The sequence below is a fragment of the Lissotriton vulgaris genome, chromosome 10 (genome assembly GCF_964263255.1).
Source record: "Lissotriton vulgaris chromosome 10, aLisVul1.2, whole genome shotgun sequence".
In the NCBI taxonomy this organism is placed as follows: Eukaryota; Metazoa; Chordata; class Amphibia; order Caudata; family Salamandridae; genus Lissotriton; species Lissotriton vulgaris.
The window spans coordinates 21765237-21793117 of NC_141698.1; the positions used below are offsets into that span (position 1 = coordinate 21765237).

The 27881-nt window shown below is 47.1% G+C and overlaps 1 protein-coding gene across 1 annotated transcript in view; it reads left to right on the plus strand.

The window, feature by feature from the left end:
- The window catches only part of ATP6AP1 (ATPase H+ transporting accessory protein 1), a 68169-nt gene that overhangs the window by 23727 nt on the left and 16561 nt on the right, over positions 1 to 27881 (plus strand). Inside the window, exons 4-9 of the mRNA XM_086940290.1 lie at positions 3650 to 3843; positions 10973 to 11013; positions 15318 to 15403; positions 17543 to 17775; positions 17910 to 17957; positions 18523 to 18763. Of these exons, the coding sequence (XP_086796416.1) occupies positions 3650 to 3843; positions 10973 to 11013; positions 15318 to 15403; positions 17543 to 17775; positions 17910 to 17957; positions 18523 to 18763 (843 nt within the window). The remainder of the gene's footprint in view (positions 1 to 3649; positions 3844 to 10972; positions 11014 to 15317; positions 15404 to 17542; positions 17776 to 17909; positions 17958 to 18522; positions 18764 to 27881) is intronic.

Here is a 27881-nt window from a genome sequence, read left to right on the forward strand (position 1 = left end):
GATACTGGTGGTAGAAAATGTTTTTTTTTCTAGCAGGCAACATTTAAAAACTGCAGGCATTTCAAAATATATCAGAATGCGGAACACACAAATGAAGCATTTTTTTTCTCAATTCTAAAACAAATACTTCAATATGATCAATACACTACGTGATGCCATTTCCACACATTATCTTTAGTGCACCTTATAGTTTTATTAGTCAAAGTGTGTGTCTGTGCAAATGTAATGGTCATTCCAATTGAAAATGTGTTGTCTGTAATGGCAGTGTTCTACCACACCATGCATACTCCACTCTACGCCACTGCACTCTACTCTGCCCCTCCTAACACCACTGCACTCTTCTCTGCCCCTCTTAACACCACTGCTCTCTACTCTGCACCACTCCACACAAAGTCACTACACTCCGGCTCACTGCTCTACGCCACTCTACCCTATGCCAATGCATTCCGCGCCACTCTACACCAGTGCACTCTACACTTCTCCAGTCTAGGCCCCTCCACTCTACTTTGCACCACTCCACTCTGCGCCAATTCTGCAACTGCACTCTGTGCAAATACTTTCTATGCCAATGCATTCTACCCTGCACTACTCCACTCTACCCCACTCTACGCCACTTCATTCTACGGCCCTGCATTGTACTCCGCTGAGTTCTATGCTGCAGGACCCCATGCCATTGCTCTCTATACCTCTATACAACACAGCGCCACTGCACTCTACGACGTGCTACTTTGCACTACTGCATTCTATGCTAGTGCACTCTACGCCACTCTACTGCATCAATCCACTCTACGCAACTGAACTCTATGGCACTATACTCTACACTGCCCCACTGCATCTGCGCTTCTGTGCAACAATCAAAGCTATGCCAGTGCATTCTACACCACTGAATTCTAAGCTGCTGTACTCTAATCCACTATTCTCTGCCAATGCACTCTATACCAGTCTACTCCACTGTACGCCACTCTACGCAACTCCACTGAATGCCAGTCCAGTACACAACACTCTTTGATACTCTACTTCACTCTTCGCTGTTCCACTCCACGCCACTCTCCTTTAGCCATGTAAACAGTAGCCAAGCTGATGTCCAACATGACAAAAACACATTGGCAAAGTCATATCTCTTGCATAGGCAAGACCTATTGGCTTTGCTAATGCTTGCTGGTTTCTGCTTCTTGCTAGAGGAACAACAACAATCGCATATCCTAAAGTCTAATTTATTTTAAGAACCTGCTCAGAGTATGCGTTTCTGAGTTACATTTTTTTTTATAAATCCCACCTTTGGTTGCTTGTATTTTGCTTCGAATTTCTTTGCTTCTGTGTTCTTGAAGGGGTAGAGTCTAAAGATCTGACGTCTGCCTTAGAAGGTGGAACTTATAATACATTAATGCGCACATCTTATGGAACTGTCTACCCGTAATCCATTCATGGACACCCTCCCTATGGGTCCGCACGCCCACAATCCATACATGGACACCTACCCTGTGGTTCCGCAGGCCCAAAGTCCATTAATGGACACCCTCCCTGTGGGTCCGCACGCCCACAATCCATTCATGGACACCCTTCCTGTGGGTCAGCACGCCCACAGTCCATTCATGGACACCCTCCCTGTGGGTCAGCACGCCCACAGTCCATTCATGGACACCCTCCCTGTGGGTCAGCACGCCCACAGTCCATTCATGGACACCCTCCCTGTGGGTCAGCACGCCCACAGTCCATTCATGGACACCCCCCTGTGGGTCAGCACGCCCACAGTCCATTCATTGACACCCTCCCTGTGGGTCAGCACGCCCACAGTCCATTCATGGGCACTCTCCCTGTGGGTCAGCACGCCCACAGTCCATTCATGGACACCCTCCCTGTGGGTCCGCACGCCCACAGTCCATGGACACCCTCCCTGTGGGTCCGCACGCCCACAGTCCATTCATGGACACCCTCCCTGTGGGTCCGCACACCCACAGTCCATTCATGGACCCCCTCCCTGTGGGTCAGCACACCCGCAATCCATTCACGGACCACCCCCATCCTTAGGGTCCGCACACCCACAATCCATTCCTGGGTACCCTACCGGTGGAGCATTGTATCCACAACACATTGAGTACCCCACTCCCTTTTGAAGCAGAGTAGCCACAGTCCAGTCATGGGTACCCATCCTCCTTGGAAGCGGAATAAGCATAATCCATTTATGGACACCTCCCTTTGGAGCTGCGTCTCCGCAGTTCCTTTAAGGGCACCTCCCTGTGGAGAGGAGTACCCACAATCCATTTATCAGTTCTTGTCCTCTGGAGTAGGAACTTGTGAAATTCGCGTAATATGATTAGGCGTAAATACGTGAAATTTCAGCAAAATTACTCGAAATGCAAATCTGTCATTTTGAGAAATATTTTAGTGTCCCTTTTTGACACAAGGACACGTTGAAACAAAATGACTGCAAACAGCCTCTCGTGTTCTGTTGTTCCTGTGCATGGACTAAAAAATTGTATTGCAAATGAACCCATTTGTTATTTTTTTGTGTACGAATGGTATTTAATTACGTGATGTGGTCAGGCCTCGAAAAAATCAAGAAAATGTTACTAGACCTGCAGGTCAACTGACTTAGAAAATCTACTCATCTCAATTAGGAGCCCCCATTTTCTTCTTTATCCCATATGAGAACCCCTTCAAATAAGCGAGTTCAGCATGCCTGCCGTACATAAAACACTTTTGTTTGATTTAATAGCCTAAACTTTTGCTCTATATATAATACAAATCTAGCCACATATAGGATGCACATGACCCCTGACTTGCCTCTTAGTTCATTGACCGCACTGTCATCAGGGCGGGGGCAGAAATGTTTCTCAAATCATGTTTAACAACTATCACTTTTAATAAATGCATACCTGAAGCATTATGTGGTAGCACACTTACTTGAAATCAGCAGATTTTCCATTGACATGGCCACAACATTTCCCACTGACGTGATTTTACTGATAAAACGATATAGTGTATAATGTTTGGAAATCTAGTTTCTGCAAATATTGGTCTCTTTCTCATCCCCAAGCAAAGTGTTCTGATTGTTTTGCTCCTATTTAAATTTTTATTTGTATCACACTTCTGAATTACATAAAAAGTTCTATCGTAATTCCAGATATATTTTGAAATATTTGTACAATTCATGTACAAGCTGTTTAAATGTGTTAGAGAAAAGACCAAACATCTTATAGCCTTTTGTTTCATGATTGTCAAACCACTCACTTGACAAAATCCTCTAACTGTAATAAGAGAAAAGTAAACGCCACTTTCTAGGCTAAGATAAGCAACAATTAGTAAAAAGGCAAACTGACATTTGACCTCTCAACAGGCTGAAGATGTGTGGAGATAAAAACAATATTTAAAGGCTTTTTTTTATTGCTCATTCACTTTCTGAATGAAAGGAACACCTGTTCTTCCAGCTTAAGTTCACTCGCCAGAAGGGACGAGTAGGTGCTAAAAATAACTTGACCTGATAAAACCTGACAGCATTCTGGGTAGTTTGCTAATTATGCAAGCGTAATTTAAATGTCATCCAGGTCTACTTCAGGAGCAAGCTGCATTGGGTAGAGTGGGCGCTAGGTTGCCTTGACTGTATAAACTTGTGTAGGGGTTTGTAAATCTATGCATGTCTTTGTTGCAGAATGCCCTGGAGACATCCCCATCCTCGCTGGTATTGCCTTCCGTGGACTGGTATGCAGCAAACACGCTACCCACTTATCTGAAGGAGAAGCTGGGAGCCAGTCCCCTGCATGTGGACCCCTCCACGCTACAGGAGCTAAAACTGAACAAGAGCATCCCGTCCCTTCTGGTAGTAAACCTGCCCTACAGTTCCAGGTGGGTCTAGTGCGGAATCTGTCAAAACCGAGCAAGCTTTGTAGTGGCACTCTTTTTCTTGATTTACACTGAATTTTGATGATGTGTGGTGCTGTGAGGCTGTGCGTGCAAGCTTCCTTAAACATTATTGATGTTCAGTGTGCATAAAGCACAATGTGTGGGGAAAAAAGAAGTATGATAAATCCCGAAAGCTAGGTTAGCGTGTATGGTTGGAGGTCCCATTTGACTGTTTCTTAAGAGAAGACCCTTTCACTCTCATTAACCTAAATCAGCACTCCAGCTGAGGTCCCGGTATCGCCCAGAGACCCACTCCCTCAAGAATGCCTTTGACTGTTACCACTTAGTGTGAATACCACAGTTCTGGCCTCTGCTGAAGTCTCTTTGTAGGAAACCTGTCCTGCATGCTGACAACCTCCAGGCTCCAGGCTAGGCTACACCTGGCGCTGTGATGGCTTCTGCTGGTGAATTATGAGCTTCTGTGCTTTAAATATTGTACAGCACATGGATGTGTCGGTCTTGGAGAGCAGTCACTTATGCCAACCCACCCAGTATTACCAGCTTTTTGCTCCTGACAAACACCCCATGTGCACACTGTATGGGTACAGAACACCCATGGCGTGTTTAGTTGTAAGAGTTCATGTACATCATTACCTTGAGATTTTTCCAGTTCATTTCACCACTGAACAACATAAAAACGCGTAAGTCTGACTGCTATTTACGCTTATATTATCATTAACCTATTTGTTTTTGATAATCTAAACACCGAATTACATATTGAGCTGTATCCCATTAGGAAGCTTAATATACACTAAGATCTAGGGAAAGGTGGGTGGGGGGTAGGAGAGGGGGCAAGTGACCTGAATACAAAATAAAATACAATTGAACTGTATTGCAAAACTGTGTGATTAGCACCAAGTAGTGTACGTTTATGCTTAACTGATCTTTGAGGTTTCTGAATGTAGAAATCCTTTTCAGACAAAAAGTATTGTATGCTTGAGGATAGTTTTACAGGGCCCTTCCCAAGGGTGATGGAGTCTACACTAAAGTAAAATTATGGTTTGCAATTCTGCATAAAATAAAATTGCTCCATTTATCTTCAAATGTATGGGAACAAGAACTAGCATGATACAACACATGAAAAACAAAACTTGAAACAAGTAAAATATCCAGAGGCTGAAACCTGAAGTTCAGCTGAAAATGAGCATCCTTTTACCTTTCTCAAAGCACCACCTCTGCTCCTTCTAGACCCTTTCTTTTATTGAACAGAACTCTCCTACTTCTGCATCAAGTGCAACTCCACCTCACCGCTCACATGGACTGACCAGTCCATCATCCACTTCCAGATCAACACAGCGCAACTCCATGCATCCACCAGCGTCACCCTATCCAGCCGCAGCTGGGACAAAATCTCTGAAGCAGACTAGCTTGATGCCCTCAGCACAACTCAACCAACTTAAACAAGTGGATCAAGAACTATGCAGGTACCCTCACATCCATCAAATCCAACAATCAAAGAAAAAACAAGCAGGCCATCTGTTACTCGAAACCACCAACAAAACCACCTACAAGGCTGCACTCAGACACTACCACCAGCAACTGAGAGACACCAAGAAATGGGTGCTAGCTAAACGCATCAAAGGGTGCTCCAACCGCTGCAAAGAGATCTTCTCTATCATCAAGAACTTAACCATACCCTTGTCCTCAGTGAACAGTATCCCCCATTTCTAAGAACTCTGCAACGACCTATCAAACTTTTCCAACAGCAAAACCGCAACCCTATACAGCAACTTTGTAAACTAACCATACTCCAGCGATCTCATCACAAAATTGCCCATCATCAACTAAGACGGCCACCTGACGGAATGGAAAACTTTCACCACAGAAGACACAGCAACAATCATGCAGACCATTCACACAGGAGCCCCTACAGAGCCATTCCCCCACCACGTCTTAAACTTCATAGCATCGCCTTTATCCACATCAACACCTCAATCACATACGTCATATTGCCAGATGGCAAGAAGCATGCAGCGGTCCATGCCCTCCTCAAGAAACCCATCAGCCAACCTGAGCCTAGTGAGCAACTTTTATCCTACTAAACAACTTCCATCCTATCTCCCTACTCCCATACCCAGACAAAGTGAAAGCGAAGGCCATCAACAAGCAACTATCAACCCACCTCGAACAACACAATCTACTGGACAATGCAAACAAGATTCATAAAAAAACACAGCACTGAAACACCACTCAGCGCAGCCACCAACTACCTTTGGGTCATCCTGGACTGAGGAGAAATTACGGCCCTCATCCTGCTCGACCTGTCCGCAGCATTTAACACCGTCTCCCACAAAATACCCCTCATGAGACTCCACAAGCTCGGCACCCAAGGACCTGCACTCCACTGGATCTGCTCCATCCTTGTGGGAAGAACTCAAAATGTCAGACTGAAACCCTTCATGTATGAGACAGAGAGCGTGATCTCTGTAGTCCTCCAGGGATCGTCCCTTAGTCCCACCCTGGTCAGTGATTACATGACTCCGATTACCAACATCATCTGATCCCGAGGCATCTCATCATCTCCTACGCTGACGACACCCAACTCCTCTTCTCCCTGACGGGCAAGAGAACCACCACCAGAGCCAACTTCACCAATTGCATGACCATGGTAGGAGAATCAATGAGAAACCTTTGCTTGACAAGACGGAAGTACTGTTTTTCAGAAACAGGACCTCCCTGTGGGACACTGGTGGCTGCTATAGATAGGACCAAAATCCATGAACACACCAGAAATTAGAGGATCATTGTGGACAACAAGGTCAAAATGACGGTGCAAGTCAAAGCAATGAGGGCTGCCTATCACAGCCCTCAAATGATATGAAAGATCTTGAAGTGGCTGCCACAGAACACCTGAAGCACTGTCACACAAGCACTCCGCACAAGCTGGCCCAATTATAGCAACCCATTCCACGCCGGAATATCAAATCCGCTCCTACACAGACTTCAGACCACCCAGAATACTCACTCAACCTCCCACACCACACTCACATCTCTCCTGCCCTCTGAGAGCTCTCCATTTACAAACGAGCCAATTCAAACTCTTCACACACATACAAAGTCTTGCACATTTGTGGGCCAGCACACCTGAACAGCTGCAAACTCTTTCACCAGCCGACCTGATATCTACGATCAACCTCACTCGCACATACCCTCTGCAGGTACAGAAGCAGAGCAAGAGGTAGCTCATTCTCCCACATCGCACCCAAAGCATGGGATGACCTCCCACTACACATTAGAGTTGTCTCCTCACTTCTGGGGTTTGGAAGAAGCTGAAGACCTGGCTCTTCGAATAGCTCTACGAGGACCACACGCCTAGTCTTCTGCTGAAGCGCCTGTATACCCTCACGGGTGCGCTTTACATACTAACGAAACAAAACTTCAGCACCTTCCTGGGAACACCTTCCCACAAAATTGAGGCTAGGAGGTTTTCATGGGCTCTTAAAATATCCTCCAAACGGTTAAATTAAGATCATTCTCCCACATTTGTTTCCGCCATTACTCTAGCGCAATATTTACTTTTGAAACACTGCTGTATTCTAGCTTTAATAGCTGTTCAAATCCTGCCTTATAGTGCTGAGCCCCAAATAGTTAAATTTGTTTTCACAAATATTTTACTGTTGGTGTCGACCAAGTGAGTTTGCAAACAGACCTGTCATCCTCAGGTTATATTTTACCTTGACATCACATGTTCGATCATCAGCCGTTCGTGGTTCAGGTCATTTAGACAATGTGCCATTTTTTTTCTTATTCGTTACCCGAGCATAGGTTATGCATGAAAATGAATCTGACTCTACTTGGCAATAATTTTGTAACCTCAGTAACACTCTTTGTGGGGTTTATGAAAAGACCAAGTCTGTGACTTGTTAATAGAGACAACAAAGGCCTTCGTTGGTTCTCTGTAGCACGTCAGCGGATGGGAAACTGAGCCCAAACAATACTCTGATAATAAATAGAGGATGAGGGTTTTTATTACCCAGCTCCAGGGCACACCTCCTAGCATAACTAGGACAAGCTTGGTAACCCTGCTCAGTTTGTTTAATTGGCCTTTATGTTAGATAAGTAAACGGTGACTTTTGGGCCCTAGGGTTAAACCAGTCTCGTAAGAAGAGGTCTCAAGAACCCAAGTTTCATTTCTCCTACATCTCGATCAGATACATTGTACTGAACGGTCACTTGTGTTCAATATCACCACTTTTAAAAGTACTTTCTGGAACTGCAAAGAGAGGGAGCAGTCTAAGGAAGATTCAAGAAACAAACCACAGAACAGGCTGACATGCACATTATTCAGCCAAAATTGCAGGCAAACGAAGCTCGTTTTCGCCTTAAAATCTGTCACTATCTCAACGTCTTTGAAATATCAGAAGACCCGGGATGTCGACCGTGATGAACAATCTGACGCAAAACTATTTTGGAGCTGTTGAGAGATTTCAGTGTAAAAATACTTTAATACCCAAAGCAGGTGATGTTTGAGGCATTGTAATTGGCCTTGGAAGCTATGGACCCTAAAGTTACTCGGGCTCAATGCAAAGACTGGGTGAAAGGACAGTGGCCAAGTGCTGGTCCAGAGGCTTTTCCTTATGTTAAGAAGAGAAAGGGCTCAAAGGGTCAAGGATATCCAGAACATTATCTCACAGAGGCGGAGGCTTACAATCATTGGTAGGTCTACAGAACAGCTTATGAATATGTCTTCAAAAACACCAGAGCATAAGACTAGGTTTAATCATTGGAGCCTGAGGAAGATGACCTCTTCATTTAAATCGGCCATTCCCTAATACTAACAGCCTGCCTTTGTTACCTCTTGTGGTAAAACAACAGAAGTGGAAGGGTCAAGAAACTAGTATCCTCAGAGCATGAACTGGAAAGAACATCAAACTGGCTCACAAGCTCCTGTTATCCACTGTGTCCATGGTCGCCTCGGTCCTTGTGACTCAAGTTAAGAAACAAATGTTCCCGCTTGTCCGGGTGCCATGGGGGTCCTGGATAGAAAGGGCTAATCTGGTGATGCTAGTGAAGAAAGTTGAGCAATCCCTTTATTGGTGCAGTATGTGCAATCCCATCAAGAAGGCCTCTCAAAGACCGGCCCCATATGACCCACCTGCATCAGAGTTCAAGTTCACCTTCCTAGCTTTCTCCAGGCTTGACATTAGATGTGCTGATGTCCAGATCAATTGTAAATACCGGTCTTGCTCGTCGATCACAGTAGCTGGCAGCTCAGACAACGATGCAAGGATGTTTCACCACTTGATTGTTTACTACTTTTCCAGAGACCAAACTGACTCCTTCATTGGAGAACAGTCGATGTGCATCTAGAGTATGATAAATAAATAATTGTTTCTGCAGATGGGTTCACTTCTGCAGAACCCGATTAAAGAATCACCGCCACCATTCCTGCTTGGGATGCCCACATCAGTATCATACGCACTACAGGAAGGGACCGCACTTGGTGCCTTCTTTGTAACCGGTGTCATTCTGAAAAGGCCAGATCTTTGTTGTGGGTGGGATGTGCACCGAGGATGCCAAGACCACATACGTTGTTTCCCAAGAGTTTGACATAGTGAAACTGAAAAGAATGGGCAGAACCTTGCAATTCAAGAGCATGCTGCCTAATTGAACAATCTGATTCTCTGTCGAGTGTTCTACAAATGCAGCCTATCTACCATGCTCCCTGTTGGCATTACTTGTTCTTGTTCTGTAATAAAGCTGGCGATTAAACTGGTCCTTTAGAATTAGAAAAGACTGTGTGCTTATGAATCGCTCAAAGGTCTTTTGTGGAGCTGGGCAGCAACCAGTGCTTAATTTGAGGCAGTGGTTTCCGGTGCTCGGCACCTGCCCTAAACCGTCAACACCTTACTTGTGACAGTCAGCCACATGGTGGCGCAGCTCATCTAATTTAGAGATGAGAAGAACAAAGGTTGTTTGAGTACAATAAACATTGCAAAATTACTACTACCTGCCTCCAGATCCATTCTTTTCGTTTTGGGGACCTGGAATAATCTGAACTGTCGCACTTGCAGGCGAGAGAGCTTGTTAATAGCGGTTTGGCACCATCATTGGCAGGTCTGACGGGGGCAGTGGGTGGTGCCTCCTGGTCAGGGCCCTGGCTCCTTTTTTACAAATTAGGCACTGGCAGCAACGGTCTTCCCAAGGGCATTGCATCCTACTCCTGCCATTGATGAGTATTGATTGAGTCTTCCCTTTCCAAGGTACTGTGAGGACTTGCACCCAAGGTTTCTGCCTTGGTGCACGCTGAGTAGGAAAGATAGTATTTCTACAATTTGGACCCTCAACCACATCAGACTGCAGGTAAACATTGTTTACCACAAATCCTTTTTCCCGCAGGCAATTACAACGCAGTGGTTACGACTGCGTTGTAACAACATACCATTACTCCGCAAGTTGGAACAACGTCTTGCGCAGGGGGCAGAATGTGTTGGATTTAAAATCCAACACCTTCCCTACTGTTGCACAGACTGGAGTTGGAATAGTAAATTATACTATTCAAACATCCAGCCCCCTCCCTAGAGCAAGTCGTTGTTATGACTTGCTGGGTAATTGTATGCGTTGTTACAATGCGGTTGTTGTAACTACTGCGTTGTAATTGCATGCGGGGAAAAAGCATGCAGAATAAAGTGGCATATTCCAGACTGAAAGCCATGCATGGTGTACATCCAGCTCCAACCAAGATCATTCTTGAATAGAATAATGAATAGGCCACTTTGTTGCCTCCCAGCTAGAATCACACTCTAGGCCTCAGTAAGGACGTAATTTGAGTTTCATTAACCCTAGATTGACATAAGTGATTCTTTCTCACACCTGCTAGAGGCTATAGTCTTTCAGGAAGTCTCCGGTTTCACAGCAGACCAATTGCGATCTCTGAAATTACTATATTAACTGTTGTGGAGTTCGTTAACACTTAAAGAAATCCCTAATTTTGTTTTTCTTTTCATTTATATCCCAGTGTGGTTTTCTGTAGCTGTGAAGGTCCATTTACACTGAGCTTATATGCGTTGTTTTTGTTTATTTGCAAGACGAAGGTTGAAATATTATAACACCATTACTTTTTACCCCCCAGCTCTGTCCTGTTGGCAACCAAGGAAGTCCTGAGAGGAAATGGTGAGTGTGACTTCTACCAGCAGTCCACCCACAGTGGCAGAATCCCTTCGGGAAATGGTTACCCCATCCTTCGTTCCCACCTGTAAATGAAACTAGATGGGAATATACTTGTCACTTCAGTTGGATGTCTCTTCAGGGGCACTGAGTTGTCTTTTTGTATAGAAAAATAATCTATTTCCTTCTGTTCTCTGTATTAAGTATCCATTGTATCCTAGCTAAAAATGTGACGTGCTCAACTCTAAATGCAGCTGCTGCTCACTTCGTTGGTATTTGTATTGTTTCACAATGTTAGGCCGCGTGGGAACTCCACTGCAATTATTGCGTGTGACTGGATTGCACATACAATTTATTTTTGTTTAAGATTTTCATATAGAAGCACTCTGGAAAAGCTATGGGATATGTATGGAGAGGAAAAAACACAACCTTCGTGTGATCGGTACCAATGTGGCTTTTAGTGCAGCGACCTGGATTCTAGTGCAAAACCAAGTTCCCGCCGTGTGATCTGTGGCACATGATCTGGTTGCCTTAGCTAGGTATAGGCAGTGCTCAGTAGCAGCAGTGACTAACATGACGCACTCAAAGTGCATATTTCCTACACTAGTAGTAAGACTGATGCGTTGTTTCCTGTGGTCTACGTCCCTGTCTGATGGCTCCAGTCTGCTCCATCTGCGGAAGAGTGTGCTTAACAGCTGCAAAGCTTACAGGAAGTTGTATCTGGTATGCTTTCTGGCTGTACAGTTCACTTCCTGTGATTTTTTTTTTTTTTTATTGACATTGGACCTTGTGTGCTCAAAGGAAAGCGTCAGAGGGGTAATAGTTACAGACAGCCCCTTGTCTTATTAATTGTCAGAACATGGCTTTTTAACACTATTCTCTCCTTCCTGCAGTGTCTGCATATGGGCACAGAAGCTTGCTTTGTAACTTGGTGACTGGAAATTTAAATCTGTGAGTGGCTGCAAATGCAGGACAGTATTTGCCCTTTTAATCATTCAACTCAGGGTAAAAATATACTGTGTGTTAACGTACAAAATAGCAAACCTTGGAAGGCTGCCACGTTCTTTGTTGAAAAATGGGTTGTAACAGTTCTCAGATATCAGTGTGCAGTGTAACAGCAACATGCACACCGGTTTCTTGAATGTACATAAAGTGTGTCATTGGAGGTAGCAGTAGTCATGTATGGAGAGTTAGAGTGGACAAATACACTAAGTATCATGGGGCACATCTAAGTAGGTGCACTTTGTGCATTCCATTTATGTGCAGCTAACCAAGCATAATGTTGGGGTGTTTTTAGTTTAATATTGTCTTGTGCTGATCATGAAAGGTCGTTACACTCAGACTGCACGTCATGGAAGGTGCCGTCCCCCAGCTGTAGCCTCAGTATCTCATGATGGGCAAATACTTTCATCTGGCGCCTTAGTAGATCATGAAGGGGCAGTACCCTCAGGTGAATTCTCATGTATACCTTGAGGGTAGTCTTTTAGCCGGAGATGGAATTTCACGTACATTGAGGGTGGAGGCTTGTTGTCTGATAGAATCTTGTGTGCGTCGCCAGGGTGGATTCTTGTATCCTGGAATGGGCCCTCGTGTCCATCATGGGATGGAGGCTTGTTGTCTGATAGAATCTTGTGTGCGCCGCCAGGGTGGATTCTTGTATCCTGGAATGGGCCCTTGTGTCCATCATGGGATGGAGGCTTGGTGTCTGATAGAATCTTGTGTGCGTCACCAGGGTGGATTCTTGTGTCCTGGAATGGGCCCTTGTGTCCATCATGGGATGGAGGCTTGTTGTCTGATAGAATCTTGTGTGCGTCGCCAGGGTGGATTCTTGTATCCTGGAATGGACCCTCGTGTCCATCATGGGATGGAGGCTTGTTGTCTGATAGAATCTTGTGTGCGTCGCCAGGGTGGATTCTTGTATCCTGGAATGGACCCTCGTGTCCATCATGGGATGGAGGCTTGGTGTCTGATAGAATCTTGTGTGCGTCGCCAGGGTGGATTCTTGTATCCTGGAATGGACCCTCGTGTCCATCATGGGATGGAGGCTTGTTGTTTGATAGAATCTTGTGTGTGTCGCCAGGGTGGATTCTTGTATCCTGGAATGGACCCTCGTGTCCATCATGGGATGGAGGCTTGGTGTCTGATAGAATCTTGTGTGCATCGCCAGGTTGAGGTGTGGCCCATGTAAGGTTGCAAGACTCCGTGTGTTGTGAGAACATGATTGCCCGGGCTGTGTGATCATGTTGAATTGCCACTGGTTTAGCATGGTTGCAAGATGGAGGGTGGATGTCGTTTACCCAGACAGTGAAAGTGTTTTGCCGGCATTTATCTAGCTGGGTGGTGAAGAGACAGAAACTGAAGAGAGAGGATGGAGGCAGGGCTACCTATCTATGAGGTGCTTTTAGCAAGAGATTGCTGATTGATTAGTCCTTCCTCTTCCCAATCACTGCTATTTCGTGGAAGGTTTGAATAGTGGTGAATCTGCAGAATCTGTTAAATGTCAAGAAGGTTCTAGCCAGGGCCTGCTTTTTGTCTCAGATTGGTAGGAATGCTGATGACAGCCAAGTGCAGTGTCTTCGCAACTAGTGTCCTTGTTTTAGGTCCTCGTACTTGGAGCCAACATCATCACTACCTGCTGTGAGAGCCATCACCTTGTAAACATGATACGTCTGCACTGCAGCCAGAAACTTACAATTGAAAGTGAACCAACTTAGACAGTTTTTATGACCTTAGACAGTGGATCCATATCCCCTGTCCTAAAAGGAGTATAAAAGGGGGACCAGCACCACCTCACTTTGTTTCTTCAAGTTCTTCTTGAACAAGGAAGCGAATGCTCTGCAGAGAACTCCAAGAGATTCTTTGAGTTGGGATGGTGTCTGCAGCACAGCCAGTCTCCCAGAGATGAGGGTGTAGCACCAGAAATCTACGCAACTTGCTGGAGAAATTGTGAGTCCGACTTGATCCCAGAAACTTACCGGTCTGTCTAGAGAGGTTAAGAGAGCGGCTGACCTTGAAAGCGGAGGACTATCTAGAAGAAGAGAAGCTGTGTCCTTGGTTCATGGAATACCAAGAAGAAGCAGATTTTCATTCTTAAGTGAGCCTAGTGCTGAATCAAGCTTTGAGGAAACACCAGGCCTCCCTACATGGGTCATTTGGAAAACTGCTTGAAGGAACACCAACTTCTAGTACCAGCGTTTTGTCCAGCATCTTTGCGAACTGAGGGGCTTTGCCTGCCGCCACCACTAAACAGTGCATGTGGATGTCCTCGCACCCCGAAACTGTCAAGGTGAAAATAACTGCTAACTCCCTGTCTGTCATGCCGCAGCTCTCACTTGACCTGATAGATGAGGCCACTACTGTGTCTCCACTCCTACTGTCGGGGGACCCTACCATTTGCTGCAACCCGACTGCATCTACACCGAACATCGCTCCGTGGGAACAGGTAAAATGAGGCCGGTTGAGAAAGGAAAAAGACCCTGCCTTGCCATAGACCTGCAAACTGATATCCGGGATGAGTGCCACTACGAACTCTTTAGCAAGAAGCAATTTAAACTGATCTACGGGTACCCTGCATAACCAAGTTCTTGCCAAAGATTCTCAACAGTAGCACATCCCCTTAGGCGGGTGGGAGCTAGAGACATAGTACTGGATCGCTGTAGTAGGGCAAGAGTTAGTGCCCCTTATTTAGATCCCCAGGTGGGTGTGCAACTTTGCGATTGGTTTAAATGTACAGTATCAGAAGAGCCTTGTAACGAATACCCCATTACCGTGTACAGTATTATGATTTGTCACATTATTAAAGTACTTTTATTTTACAAGAAACCTCTGGGCTGGATGGCATTCTATTGAGTCCATAGATTGTTGAGTTCTGACTTCCCAGACTACCTCTCTGAGAAGTATTTGACTGCTTTGCCGCATACCCTGTGAGTCAAGTGTGGAATGGATATTTTTAGATCTAGACTTTAGAGCCGTAGTATGACGGACACCCATGGCATCAGATGCATATGACCCCCAACCACCACGTTTGTAACCCAGTAGCCCCGTCAGCAATGTTGACTTGCGCTCCCATATGGTGTCTGACAGTGTGTTTGAATGATTTTACTTGAAGAGTAATGAACAGATGTCATTGCACCCACTCAGCCCCCTCACAAGTGCATGCAATAATCTAACCTCTTACTGCATCGGATTTAACCACATATGAGGCCTCTATTGGGGGGGGGGGGGGCTGGGGGGAGGGGGCTGGGGGGGGGCATTGAATGAAAGGGGCATGTCCTTTTCTCACTGATATCAGCATCTTTCTCTCCTTCTAGATGAGGTAATTGGACAGGTTCTGAACACCATGAAGTCAGAGGACATCTCTTACATTGCGTTGCTCACAGCTATGCGGCCTTCTCGGGTAAGTCTGCTTCTGTCATCTCAAAAATAGCAGATGAGGCTAAAAAAGGCCTCATTTGTGTTTGTGGTTAAGTTAGTTGCAACAAACGCCTAAAAGTACTTTTAGGACCTACGGAGGAACTTTTTAGGTCTCGCCTAGCGTATTGCGTAAGCGATGGCTATGCGAGAGATATAGAGTGCTGCTCCAGGAAAGCTTACCAAAGGCCTTTTGAATGCGGATTATAGACAGTGCATGTGCTCCGTGGGCGCGCTCGCCATTTGCCCCCCCCCCCCACCCCCCCCCCCCCCACCAACAGACTTGAAAGGAAGCCGCTCGCACACCACCATTCCACCATTTTTCTCAGACTTCAAAGGAATGCCTCCCGCTCCCCAGCAATGCCGAGAGCTTGTTATTTAGAAGCACTTGAATGTACATCTGTGCGGGGTCCCAGAACACTTTCTGAATGGAGCGGAAGTAACACTGTCCAGTTTGGCAGCCAGTATCACAAAATGCAATGAACTCTTGCCTTCTGGGCCAAGGAGCCTTTGTACTTCACCTGCGCTTTGAAAAGGATAGGAGCCACCCCCATACAGAAGCGAAAAGCAGTCCAAGGCCCACGTAACTGAAGCACTGCATGGAGGACACCTCAAGAGAGCAAGTTACTCGGGGGTCCATGAGAAGGTCACTGCTTGCATGCCCCACATAAGAATGTGAATCATTCATTGGAGTGAAACATGGTCCGCCGCAAGTAATAACTCACTCACTCCAGGAGAGGTCACCAGCAGGTTCCAGTCATTTTACAGTTGCAACTGGTCACTTCAGGAATAAGGCCTCTTTCAGCCTGTGTCACAGTACCAAACACAGGAGGTCAGACAACTGAACTTTGGAGTCCACCTCTTTGTCCTTGGTACAAGCAGGAACAGTTCTGGCCCTTCAGGTCCCCTCACAGGTCTCAAACAGCACGTACAGTCCTTCCCCTGTCCTAACATAGGTCCAGAAAGTGTTCTGATGAGCTGGTTGTGAGGTCCACTTTTGTACAGTACAGTAGCCTTTGTGAATGGTGAGTCCTGAACGATCCCTAACCAATGGAGGAAAAGTTACAAGCTGTCGCCCTTCTCACCTTAGAATACATCCTGTTTGCCTTACTGCAAACTATCCCAGAGTGCACAATTCTAAGGAAACTCAAAGATGGCACAGACCTTCTGGGGTTTGAGGGAACTTGTGCAGGGCATGTGTTTAGGGAAATGGACAACCCCTCCTCCTAAGCGACCACACAATAGTTCTAGGACTAGCTCCCCCTCCACTGGTGCAGAGTCTAATTGGCCTGGGCCTTAAGAGCTGTGGCTTAAAATCTCTGGTCTCTCCTTACACTAAACTATGAGTGGACCAGCTTCAGCTCAGTCCCTTTCAGGTTAATGACATTCCCTGAACCTCCTTCACTGCCTTTCTGAGCTTCCAGGAGGGATAAAAACTGGGATTGGCCAATTTTTTACAATTTAAAGGTAGGAGCTACCGTCTCTGTGTGTCATTTCTAGACGTTCCATAGAGCACCCTTTAAATGTATTTTAATTCAGAAACGTGAAATTACTGCAATGCAAAACAAACTGATGAGCAGTGTTCCTCTGTGGTACCTCTCTTCTGCTAAAGTCATTGGTAGTCCGAAGATGTCCTGCCCTAGCTGAGTGGGAGCCAAGACCATGTTGAAGCCAGAAAAATCATGGAACAAATCTGGAGGGAGCTGCTTAATTGTATGACAGATTAAGACTCCATGGTATACATATGTACAGTTCACCACTGCCCTTCACCTGCCCTGCAACAGCACCCTGGCAGGTCTTTGTGCTACTGATGTTTGCCACTAATGCTTATGTTTGGGGTCCATGTGAGACACTAAGAACAATGTACAACGAAAAGTAAGCAGTTGTCTTGCAAAGTGACTGGGTTTGTAATATACCCTCCTAAATGAGCGTTATGAGTCTTCAGCTCTGAGGATAGAGTAGTTTTAGAGGCATCTGTACATGTTAGCCCACTAGAAAAAACAAGAGTAAAAAGAGAGGGAAGTTAAGGTGGCTATGTCTTTTTGTTTGTGTTCTTCCTCAAATCCACATGTTTTTAGAGACGAGAGCTTGATCTACTTCCCATTTCTTTCTTTTTCTCGTGCAGGTGTCTAGAGATGTTTCATTTGAGGTGGACCACGTAGGCCGACAGTTGCTGCAGACAGAGGTGACTTACCCTCCTCTAGCCTTCAATACCTCAGGCGTCCCTTGCATCCTCTTCTGGGCCAAGAACATTTCAGTGTTTGTTGCTGACCGCTGGCATGATTTGACTAATGACACCTTTGACAGATCCTCCATCATTGACCAGCAGAAGTCTTTCTGTACTTTAGAAAACAGTAGGTGAGTGCAGGTCACAGCTCCTGGACGTGATTTCTGTAATGTTCCAGCCTGTACGTATCCAACAAATATACTCCATTCCATTCCCCACTTGGAAGAAGTTCACTTTTTCTAACGCCACTTTTTTTCCCCTTTAGCTTGGTGTTGACTTACCGTAATGTGTCTGGCTCCCCGCTGACCCTTAAGTAAGTACAAGAGTTTGGAATGATTGTTTATCGTCTTCGTGGCTGTATCTGTCTGTCTTCCATCATAGTTTTGAATACTGAATTAATCTGCCCTTCAAGAGATGCAATCTTTCAGGTCTCAGCCTTCATTTTACAAACAAATGTTAACTAATAAGTAAAATTAATTGGACGAGTTGAAGTGAACAAGGACTACATGTCCCAGAGCGCATGAGGTTGTGAATTAAACTTAACACATGCAATGATGGTGTTTTACTTGGTGATATTGTTGTCTTGTAACTTTAGTCGCAGAATACAGGAGGGACGCTTTTTTAATGTTCTATTGGGCTTTTAAGGTTCATCTGTGAAACGTTGGTATATTCAGAATGCAGCAGGCATGCACATCTGTGTCGCTTTGCTAGAAATCCACAACATTCATGTGGCATGTCTTATGTATGTATTTGTATGAAAATATGTATCTACTCGCCAATATATTTTAAATATATAGTCCGTACTTGTCCATTTACTGATCTACAGGCATTTGACATCGGTGATCTTGTGCTTATTCCAGTTTTTCTTCTCCTTCCAGATTCGATCTTGATAACCGCTTCTACAAAGTTTCAGCCAGAATGTGGTTCTCCTTGTACAATGTCCAGTTAACACATGGTAGCGAGCAGCTTCCATTCAATGTCTCACAGGTCAATGCGCCCAGCATCTATTCTTATCACTGCAAGTTTCTGAGCAGCAGTCCCCTTTACGGTCCCATGCTTACTACCAATCGCCGGAATAAGAGCACCGAGTTATGGCAGATTCGACTGGAAGGCTTTCAGGTACGTGCCTTGTTTACTATGACTTTGTATTTGTTTTCTTTATCGTGGGATAACTCAGTCCCAGTTTGTTTTTAATAACTAATAGGTGAACCACAGCCCTGAGCAGAGGAAGATGCATTATTATCTAGAACTCCACCAAGTGTAATAGGTCTTCACTTAGACAGTTTTCTGGAGAACTCTTATTGGATGTAGAAAGTGCCAAGCCTCATCCTTGATCTTTTGATTGGTCAAACATGGACGTATGAAACTGTTGGCTCCATGTGGGAAGATATTTTCTATCTATATGAGGCAGTTGCTATTGCAATGTCATACATAAAGTCACCATGGAGGTGATTGATTCTTACTAGACCTGGCTGGCCATCTGTCATATTTCTTTGAAAGACTCATAAACTCAGCCAACTGAATATCTTTGGCTTTTTATGGTCTAATTGTGTGTCCTATAAAGTGCCATTTATTTGAGGTGCACCCATTATTAATAAACTCTGTTCTGCACAGTGACAGCTTAGACCTCCAGCTATGGTCCTCTAGGAGGAATGAAGCACATGAGGGTATATATGCATAAATGTGCCTTCCACAATTGAACAAAAGATCCTTCATGCTTCTTGAGTCTTGGATACAAGAGATTAATCAATGAAACTGCAAAATGAGTACCCCTCCCAAACAATATTTTTTTCGCCGACCCAGAGGGATATGATCGGGTCACTCAGGGCTGATATTGACAAGGACATACGCCGCCACCCCTTATTTAAACAAGCATTGAAAATGAAATATCGCCTTTGATTAAGTTAAAGCCATTTGCTTTCCTAATGGTGTTGTATAGCGAAGCAAAAGTCTTTAACTAAATGAAAGGCGAGACCCATTGCATTTTTAATGCTTGTTCTACTGAGTGCTGCTCCATTCCTCTCTACTTCAGATGCAGGGCTAAGAAAGTAAATTTCTTCCTTTAAATGTAGTCTTGTCCAATGATTCCGAAGTATTCGTCCAGACAGCATTAACTCAGGGTGGGGTTTTACATATTCACTTTACACTGTCTGCTATTCTATAGCTTTGGGAATAATGAAATACAACGGCTTCCAGAGGAGAACCAGGGCAGTGGCGTTGTCGTCGGCAGTGGCGTTGTCGTCGGCAGTGGCGTTGTCGTCGGCAGTGGCGTTGTCGTCGGCAGTGGCGTTGTCGTCGGCAGTGGCGTTGTCGTCGGCAGTGGCGATGTCCTCGGCAGTGGCGATGTCCTCGGCAGTGGCGATGTCCTCGGCAGTGGCTTTGTCACAAGTGGTGTGTCACAAGTGGTGTGTGTAGTGGGGTACCGTAATCACCTGGAGATGCAACCCTCACATGGAACAGAATTCCGCTCTCTTGCCCTACTACCACAAGGGCTTCCTATCATTTGATGAGGCCTTGCATCAAGCCCACTGCAAACTCAGTAGCCATGCGTCTACTACAATCCCCAAACATGTTTATAGATGACAGATGACTCTGGGAGAATTCAGAAATCAGTTGGAATAATTGTAAAACAGGTTGATTAACATTAATACCAGCCCAATCAAATAACATAACGCAAAACAGAAAGTAATTTACTTGCGGGGACGGAGATGTACTGTAGTTAGTTAAGTAATCAACCACGGTACATATAAACCAGAGTTCTACTCAGGGCTTCCCCTTTTACCCACTGTTGTGATCGTTGGAATCTCGCGCTACCTGGTTCTGCAAAAAACTGGGCGTGGTTAAAAAGAATTTGACCCATGTGCTAACATATCTGCGAGAACTTGGCGTTTGTGAAATACATTTTTATACAATTTACCTTTATGAAACGCTCTCCACAAGCTGACTAGAGAATTGGAAGTCTATTACCAGATAATGTCATTGGCCAACTCAGCTGAACGCTAGGTCTCCGCACCAGAAGGATGCAAATCTAAAACGGCCCTGCAGCACTCGCATCTGTGTCTTACTGCCTATAGTCCCTGCAGCATCCCACCCACCAGTGAGAGGCTAGGCAAGGAATCAAATAGTTCTAGAAAATAAAGTAGAGCTGTGTAGGTGCGCAGGCAATGCTTTTATAGAATGTGACTGTTAGCCTGTGTTTTCAAAAAAACAATTCCATCTTCTTCTGACACTTTAAACAAGCATTTACAATGCAATAGGTCTCGCAGCATTAAAGTTTGAGTTATTGGCATTGTGTATGACAATGCGTTGCATACATTTTTTAGAAAACTTTGAATTGGTGAGCAGTGAGTGTGTGCAAGAGTATGCTGTTGCTCACATCTGTTATTCACACAGCTCTGATAATGCACCTCACACACGGGGCTGAAGCAGTTATTATTCACACAGCTCTGATGATGCACCTCAGCACGGGGCTGACGCAGTTATTATTCACACAGCTCTGATGATGCACCTCACGCACGGGGCTGACTCAGTTATTATTCACACAGCTCTGATGATGCACCTCAGGCACAGGCTCACAGCTGTTATTATTCACACAGCTCTAATGATGCACCTCAGCACGGGGCTGACGCAGTTATTATTCACACAGCTCTGATGATGCACCTCACGCACGGGGCTGACTCAGTTATTATTCACACAGCTCTGATGATGCACCTCAGCACGGGGCTGACGCAGTTATTATTCACACAACTCTGATAATGCAACTCAGCACGGGGCTGCCGGCAGTTATTATTCGCAGCTCCGTCTCGCAGCGAGCCCGGGAGGCACGGAAGACAAAGCGATCGCTTTCACTTTCTCAATCGCTTGAAAAACAAGACGTGCGCATGCAATGACAACCAGCATGGGGGGCGTGTCTTGTGCAAGAGTATGCTGTTGCTCACATCTGTTATTCACACAGCTCTGATAATGCACCTCACACACGGGGCTGAAGCAGTTAGTTCGAGGCATGTGGGCTGCTGAATTCATATCTGTGCATAGATCGCCACCTAGTGTTGGGTCCGGATGATTGCACATTGTTGTCCTGGAAGAGTCTTCGAAGTATCACGAGATAGGTGGCTCCTCCCCTGGACTACAGTGCGCATGGGCATCGCCTCCATCCCCAGATTGTTTTTTTCCGCCATTGGGTTCGGATGTGTTTCGGTTCCCTCTGTCGGAACCGATAGTTGTTCAACTTCGACTCGAGACCAAAAGGTCTTTAGGCTGGGCGTCGGTATAGTTGCGTACGGGTTTTCTTTCTGACTCTCAGCTCCGATCTCTTGCTGCCCTTCCACGTGCTTTCGGCGCGGACGGGCCTACACTACACTCTTGCTATGGAGCGAACTCCGTTTAAGAAGTGCCCGGTGTGTAACTCTAAATATTCACACCTCGACGTGCACCCTGTGTGCAATACCTGCTTGTCGCCGGATCACCGCGAAGACACCTGCATGGCGTGTTCGAAGTTCCGGAGCAAGAAGACTTTAAAGATTCGTCGGGCCAATAGGCTCCAGGCTAAGTTATCGGCTTCGGCGCCCCCACCAGATGACATTTTCCAGGAATCTGTCGAGGGAGAAGACGACGTTCAAGGTTCGGACTCTAATCCCGCATCCGAAGGGGAAACCTACGACGAGGGTGCGGAGAACTTTGACGAAGTCACCGACGAGGTAGGGGACGACGATCAGGCTTTTGCCACTATGGGTGATAGCTCGGAGGAGGAGCATCCCCAACCAGACTCTGGGGTTATTACCCCTCCTACGGCCCAGGTCGAGGGATCGCCTTCGGGCCTTACCCAAGATCTAACTATGAGTCCTACGTCCCCGCCTCCGGCCCGGTCACGGACATTTATGACCCATCACTTACGTCGAAGAAAACGAAAGTGAAGCCAACTGGTCACGCACCCTCGGATGCGAAACCGAAAGTGAAAGTTGCGCTAGTGAAGAAGGTTCTGGAGGCGTCAACTTCCAAGAAAACCAAAATGGCCGACTCGAAGAGCCACGCCAAGATGGCCGACCCAAAGTCCTCGGGGTCGGTGCCGAAGGCGAAATCGTCCGACGCGGCTGCGTCGGCTCCTAAAGGGGTTGTGGACCCGAAGTCTGCTCCGAAGAAGCGTCTGGGCGACGACGCGCATGGCCATGGGGCGTCGGCCCCGAAGAAGGCGCATGCGGGTGATCGGGCTCTCGATGCCGAAAAGTCGCTCGAGCCGGTCAAGCCCTCTCCGGCCTTGACGAAAAAGGTGGCGGAATCCTTGCAGCGGATTCGAAAAGACACTGTGGCGCCAAAGCTCCCGCCTAAGCCTGCGAAGGAGCACACGCCTATCCGTTTCACCTTTCCTCCCAAGTCGGCGCCGAAGGCCTTCGCGCCGAAGCAGAGTGGACCCTCGAAGGAGGTATTGGCACCTAAAGCGGCCTTGGTGGTGTCGAAGCTTCGACTCCAACCGCTTGCTGAAGAGGAACGTCGTGAGGTAACCATCGACCCCAACACCGGGAAACTGTCGCTCCTCAAAAGGAAGATCACGACGGAGCCGGCGTTGGAACATTTTAAGATCCCTCTCAAAAACAAAAGGGACTCCGAGGGCTCTTCGGCTTTGGTGGAACCTGTGTCCCCACAAACCCTGGGGTACTCGCCGACGCATTCCGCCGCAGCCGGTGCTGACGAGGAGGATGCCGAGTACGACTATCCGGCGTACTCGGATCCGGAGGAGGAGCACGTTCCGTGGTCCGCCGGAGGCGACCCGGAGGACCCGCAGGCGGGTCAGGACGCTCAACTTTTTGCGGCCAAGACGTCCCCGACTGAGGATTCGACGGCCTTCAATGCTCTGATAGAGAGAGCTGCTGCTAACCACGACGTCGAGCTGCACTCGGACCCCGTGGATGTGGACTTCTTATTCGACACCTTCTCGGTAGCCGAAAAGTCAGTCAAAACGCTACCGATGCTGAAGGGGGTGCTTAAACATGCAACGGAGGTTTTCAAGGAGCCCACCCGAGCGCGTGTGGTCAACCCTCGCATCGACAGGAAATATAAGGCAGCACCCACGGATCCTACATATATCAAGGGACACTTGCCATTGGACTCCCTGGTCGTTTCCAACGCTCGGAAGAGGGCCAACTCTCAAACTACTGGTGACGCTCCTCCCCCAGACAAAGAGTCCAAGATCTTTGAGGCCTCAGGCAAACGGATTGCTGCACAGGCAGCTAATATCTGGAGAATATCTAACACCCAAGCCTTGCTTGCACGTTATGATAGGGCCCATTATGACACATTAGAGGCCATACTGCAACACTTGCCTGACCAATACAAAGAGGCGGGGGAGATGCTGATTCAGGAGGGTAAACTCATTACGAATGCATCCATCAAATGTGCGCTGGATGTGGCAGACACAGCCTCCAGGGCTATCAATACTAGTGTGCTGCTTAGACGCCATGCCTGGCTTAGAATTTCGGGGTTCAAACCCGACATCCAAACAACGATACTGAATCAGACAGTGAATCCTGACCATCTGTTTGGCCCTGAGGTGGATGCCACACTGGAAAAAATGAAAAAAGATACGGAAACTGCCAAGTCCATGGGGGCTTTACAAAGTCAGCAGTTTCGGAGTGGTTCCTTTCGCCGCTCAAACTCCAGAGGCACCTCAAGGGGACAAGCATCCCAGTCCACACAATATTACAAGAATAACACCCAAGCCTCGTATAACAATAAAAATAGAGGTGGTTACAGAGGCAATAATGTCAAGGGCAGGGGACGTGGCAACAATAGCTCCAGGTCCACCGCCACCAACAAACAGTGACGTCTTGTCACTGCCCCCCGGCCATGCAACACCGGTCGGGGGGAGACTCCAGCAGTTCCTGCCGGCGTGGAAGTCCATCACCACGGACAGGTGGGTGAGGTCTATTATCCAGTACGGGTACTGTCTAGAGCTTACGTCCATTCCACCGGACATACCCCCAAGGAGCCGTCCTATGTCAGGCGAGCACTTGACCTTGTTGCAGCAAGAAGTTCTAGTCATGCTGCAAAAAGGGGCAATAGAGCTCGTTCCATTGCAAGAGCGGGGAACAGGGGTTTACTCCCTGTATTTTCTAATTCCCAAAAAGGACGGATCCCTCAGGCCGATCCTGGACCTCAGGCCCCTGAACTGGTACATCCTCTCGGAGCACTTCCATATGCTCACGTTGCAGCAGGTGCTTCCCCTGCTTCAACAGGGGGACTTCCTGGCTACGCTGGATCTGAAAGATGCCTATTTTCATATCCCCCTGCATCCTTCCCACAGGAAGTACCTCAGATTCACGATCTTAGACCAGCATTACCAGTTCAAGGTTCTGCCGTTCGGGGTCACCACGGCACCGAGAGTGTTTACCAAGTGCCTAGCGACTGTGGCGGCGCATCTCCGTCGCCAGCACGTCCACGTTTTTCCCTACCTGGACGATTGGCTCATTCAAGCAAGGACAGAACAGCAGTGCGTCGACCACGTGTCACGCACCATTCATCTCCTGCACGATCTGGGATTCTCTCTGAACTACCCAAAGTCCCATCTCCAGCCCGCCCACGTGCGACAGTACCTGGGCGCGACAATCAACACTCTGGCAGCCACCGCGCAGCCAAATTCAGTGAGAATCGCCAGTATCCAGGCGCTGATCCAAAGATTCAGACCCCAACACTCGCTTCCAGCGAGGGTGTTCATGCAGTTGATAGGCATGATGGCCTCCTGCATCTCCATCGTCCCGCACGCGAGACTACATATGCGTCCGCTTCAGGAGTGCCTTGCACGTCAGTGGACTCAGGCTCATGGGCAACTGACAGACCTAGTGTTGGTGAGCGGTCGGGCATACAACTCTCTGCATTGGTGGAATCCACACAACCTTTGCAAGGGCCGACCATTCCAAGAGCCTGTCCCACAGATTATCCTGATGACGGACGCCTCTCTCCAGGGATGGGGAGCGCATGTACTCCATTACACTGTGCAGGGACTATGGACCCTACAGCAAAGGAAGATGCACATCAATGTGTTGGAACTGATGGCAATCTTCATGGCCTTGAAGGCGTTCAAAGTACATCTGTGCAACAAAGTCGTGTTGATCCGGACGGACAACATGACGGCCATGTACTACATCCAGAAGCAGGGAGGCACACACTCTCCACAGCTGTCTCATCTGGCTCAGAGCATGTGGAAGTGGGCCATTCAGAGGAACATCTTCCTCATGGCAGAGCATCTCCCGGGCAAGGACATTCAAATGGCGGATCTGCTCAGCAGGCACAGCCATCAGATGCACGAGTGGGAGATACATCCATCAGTACTCCAACCGTACTTCCAAAGGTGGGGTCATCCAGAGATAGAACTGTTCGCCACAAAGGAGAACGCAAAATGCCAAAGCTTCGCCGCCAGATTCCCACACCCCCAATCACAGGGCAATGCGATGTGGATGAACTGGTCAGGCAGATTTGCGTACGCTTTTCCCCCAGCACCTCTGATACCGCTGGTGGCACGCAAGCTCAGGCAGCACTCGATGACTCTCATCCTAGTTGCTCCAACGTGGGCTCGCCAACCATGGTACACCACGTTTCTGGAACTGTCCGTGGTACCGCATCAAAGGCTTCATCTCACTCCCAGCCTTCTGACGCAGAGCCATGGCGACATTCAGCACCCAGATCCGCAACAGCTCAACCTGGCGATCTGGCTCCTGAAGTCCTAGAGTTTGGCTACCTCAATCTTCCTCCCGATTGCATGAACATCATTCGGGAGGCAAGGAAGCCCACTACCAGAGCTTGTTATGCGGCTAAATGGAAGAGGTTCGTCATCTACTGTGCTAACCACAATATCGACCCGCTAGATGCTTCCATTCAAAACATCATTTGCTATCTCTTCCACCTGTACCAATGCAATCTGGCGTACTCTTCCATCCGCATTCACCTGTCTGCTATTGCAGCATACCTCCAGAATAGACAACACCTGTCACTCTTCAGGGTCGCTGCTATCAAGGCCTTTCTGGAAGGACTCAAAAGGGTCATTCCACCAAGGACCCCACCAGCTCCAGAATGGAACCTCAATGTGGTTCTTACGAGGCTGATGGGTCCTCCCTTTGAGCCACTGCACTCTTGTGAGCTTCAGTTTCTGACTTGGAAGGTTGCGTTCTTAGTAGCTATTACTTCGCTACAGAGGGTTAGCGAGCTGCAGGCGCTCACCATCCAAGAACCTTTCTTCCAGGTACATGCTAACAGGGTGGTGCTACGCACTAACCCTAAATTCCTGCCCAAAGTGGTATCCCAATTCCACTTAAACCAGACAATTGAATTGCCGGTGTTTTTCCAAAACCCAGAAACACTGGCGGAGCACATGCTCCACACCCTTGATGTTAAGAGGGCCTTGATGTATTATGTAGACAGGACAAAAGATTTTCGCAAAACCAAGCAGCTTTTTGTTGCTTTTGCCACTCACCACAAGGGAAACGCTATCTCTAAAGCAGGGATTGCTAGGTGGATAGTGAAGTGCATTCAAGTCTGTTATGCTAAAGCTAAGCGCACTCTCACTATCCCACCGAGGGCCCACTCCACCAGGAAGTTGGGGGCCTCTATGGCTTTCCTAGGTAACATTCCCTTAGAAGATATCTGTAGAGCAGCCACATGGTCTACCACACATACTTTCACTAAACACTACTGTGTAGACGTGCATTCCAAACAACAGGCAGCTGTTGGTCAGGCTGTTCTAAAAACACTTTTTCAGACTGCTGCAGCTGGCACGGGCGGCCGCCGTTAATGGAGGGACTGCTATGTATTCTATGCACAGATATGAATTCAGCAACCCACATGCCTCGAACTGCAAATGCTACTTACCAGTATGCATCTGTTCTTGGCATGTAGGGCTGCTGACATTCATATCGCCCACCCTCCTCCCCGGCGCCTGTAGCAGCTGCAGAATTCATTCATTTACATACATATGCTCATAGCATGGTCATCACTCACATTCTTCACTCCATCTCTGCCAATGGCTAAAAACAATCTGGGGATGGAGGCGATGCCCATGCGCACTGTAGTCCAGGGGAGGAGCCACCTATCTCGTGATACTTCGAAGACTCTTCCAGTACAACAATGTGCAATCATCCGGACCCAACACTAGGTGGCGATCTATGCACAGATATGAATGTCAGCAGCCCTACATGCCAAGAACAGATGCATACTGGTAAGTAGCATTTGCATTATTCACACAGCTCTGATG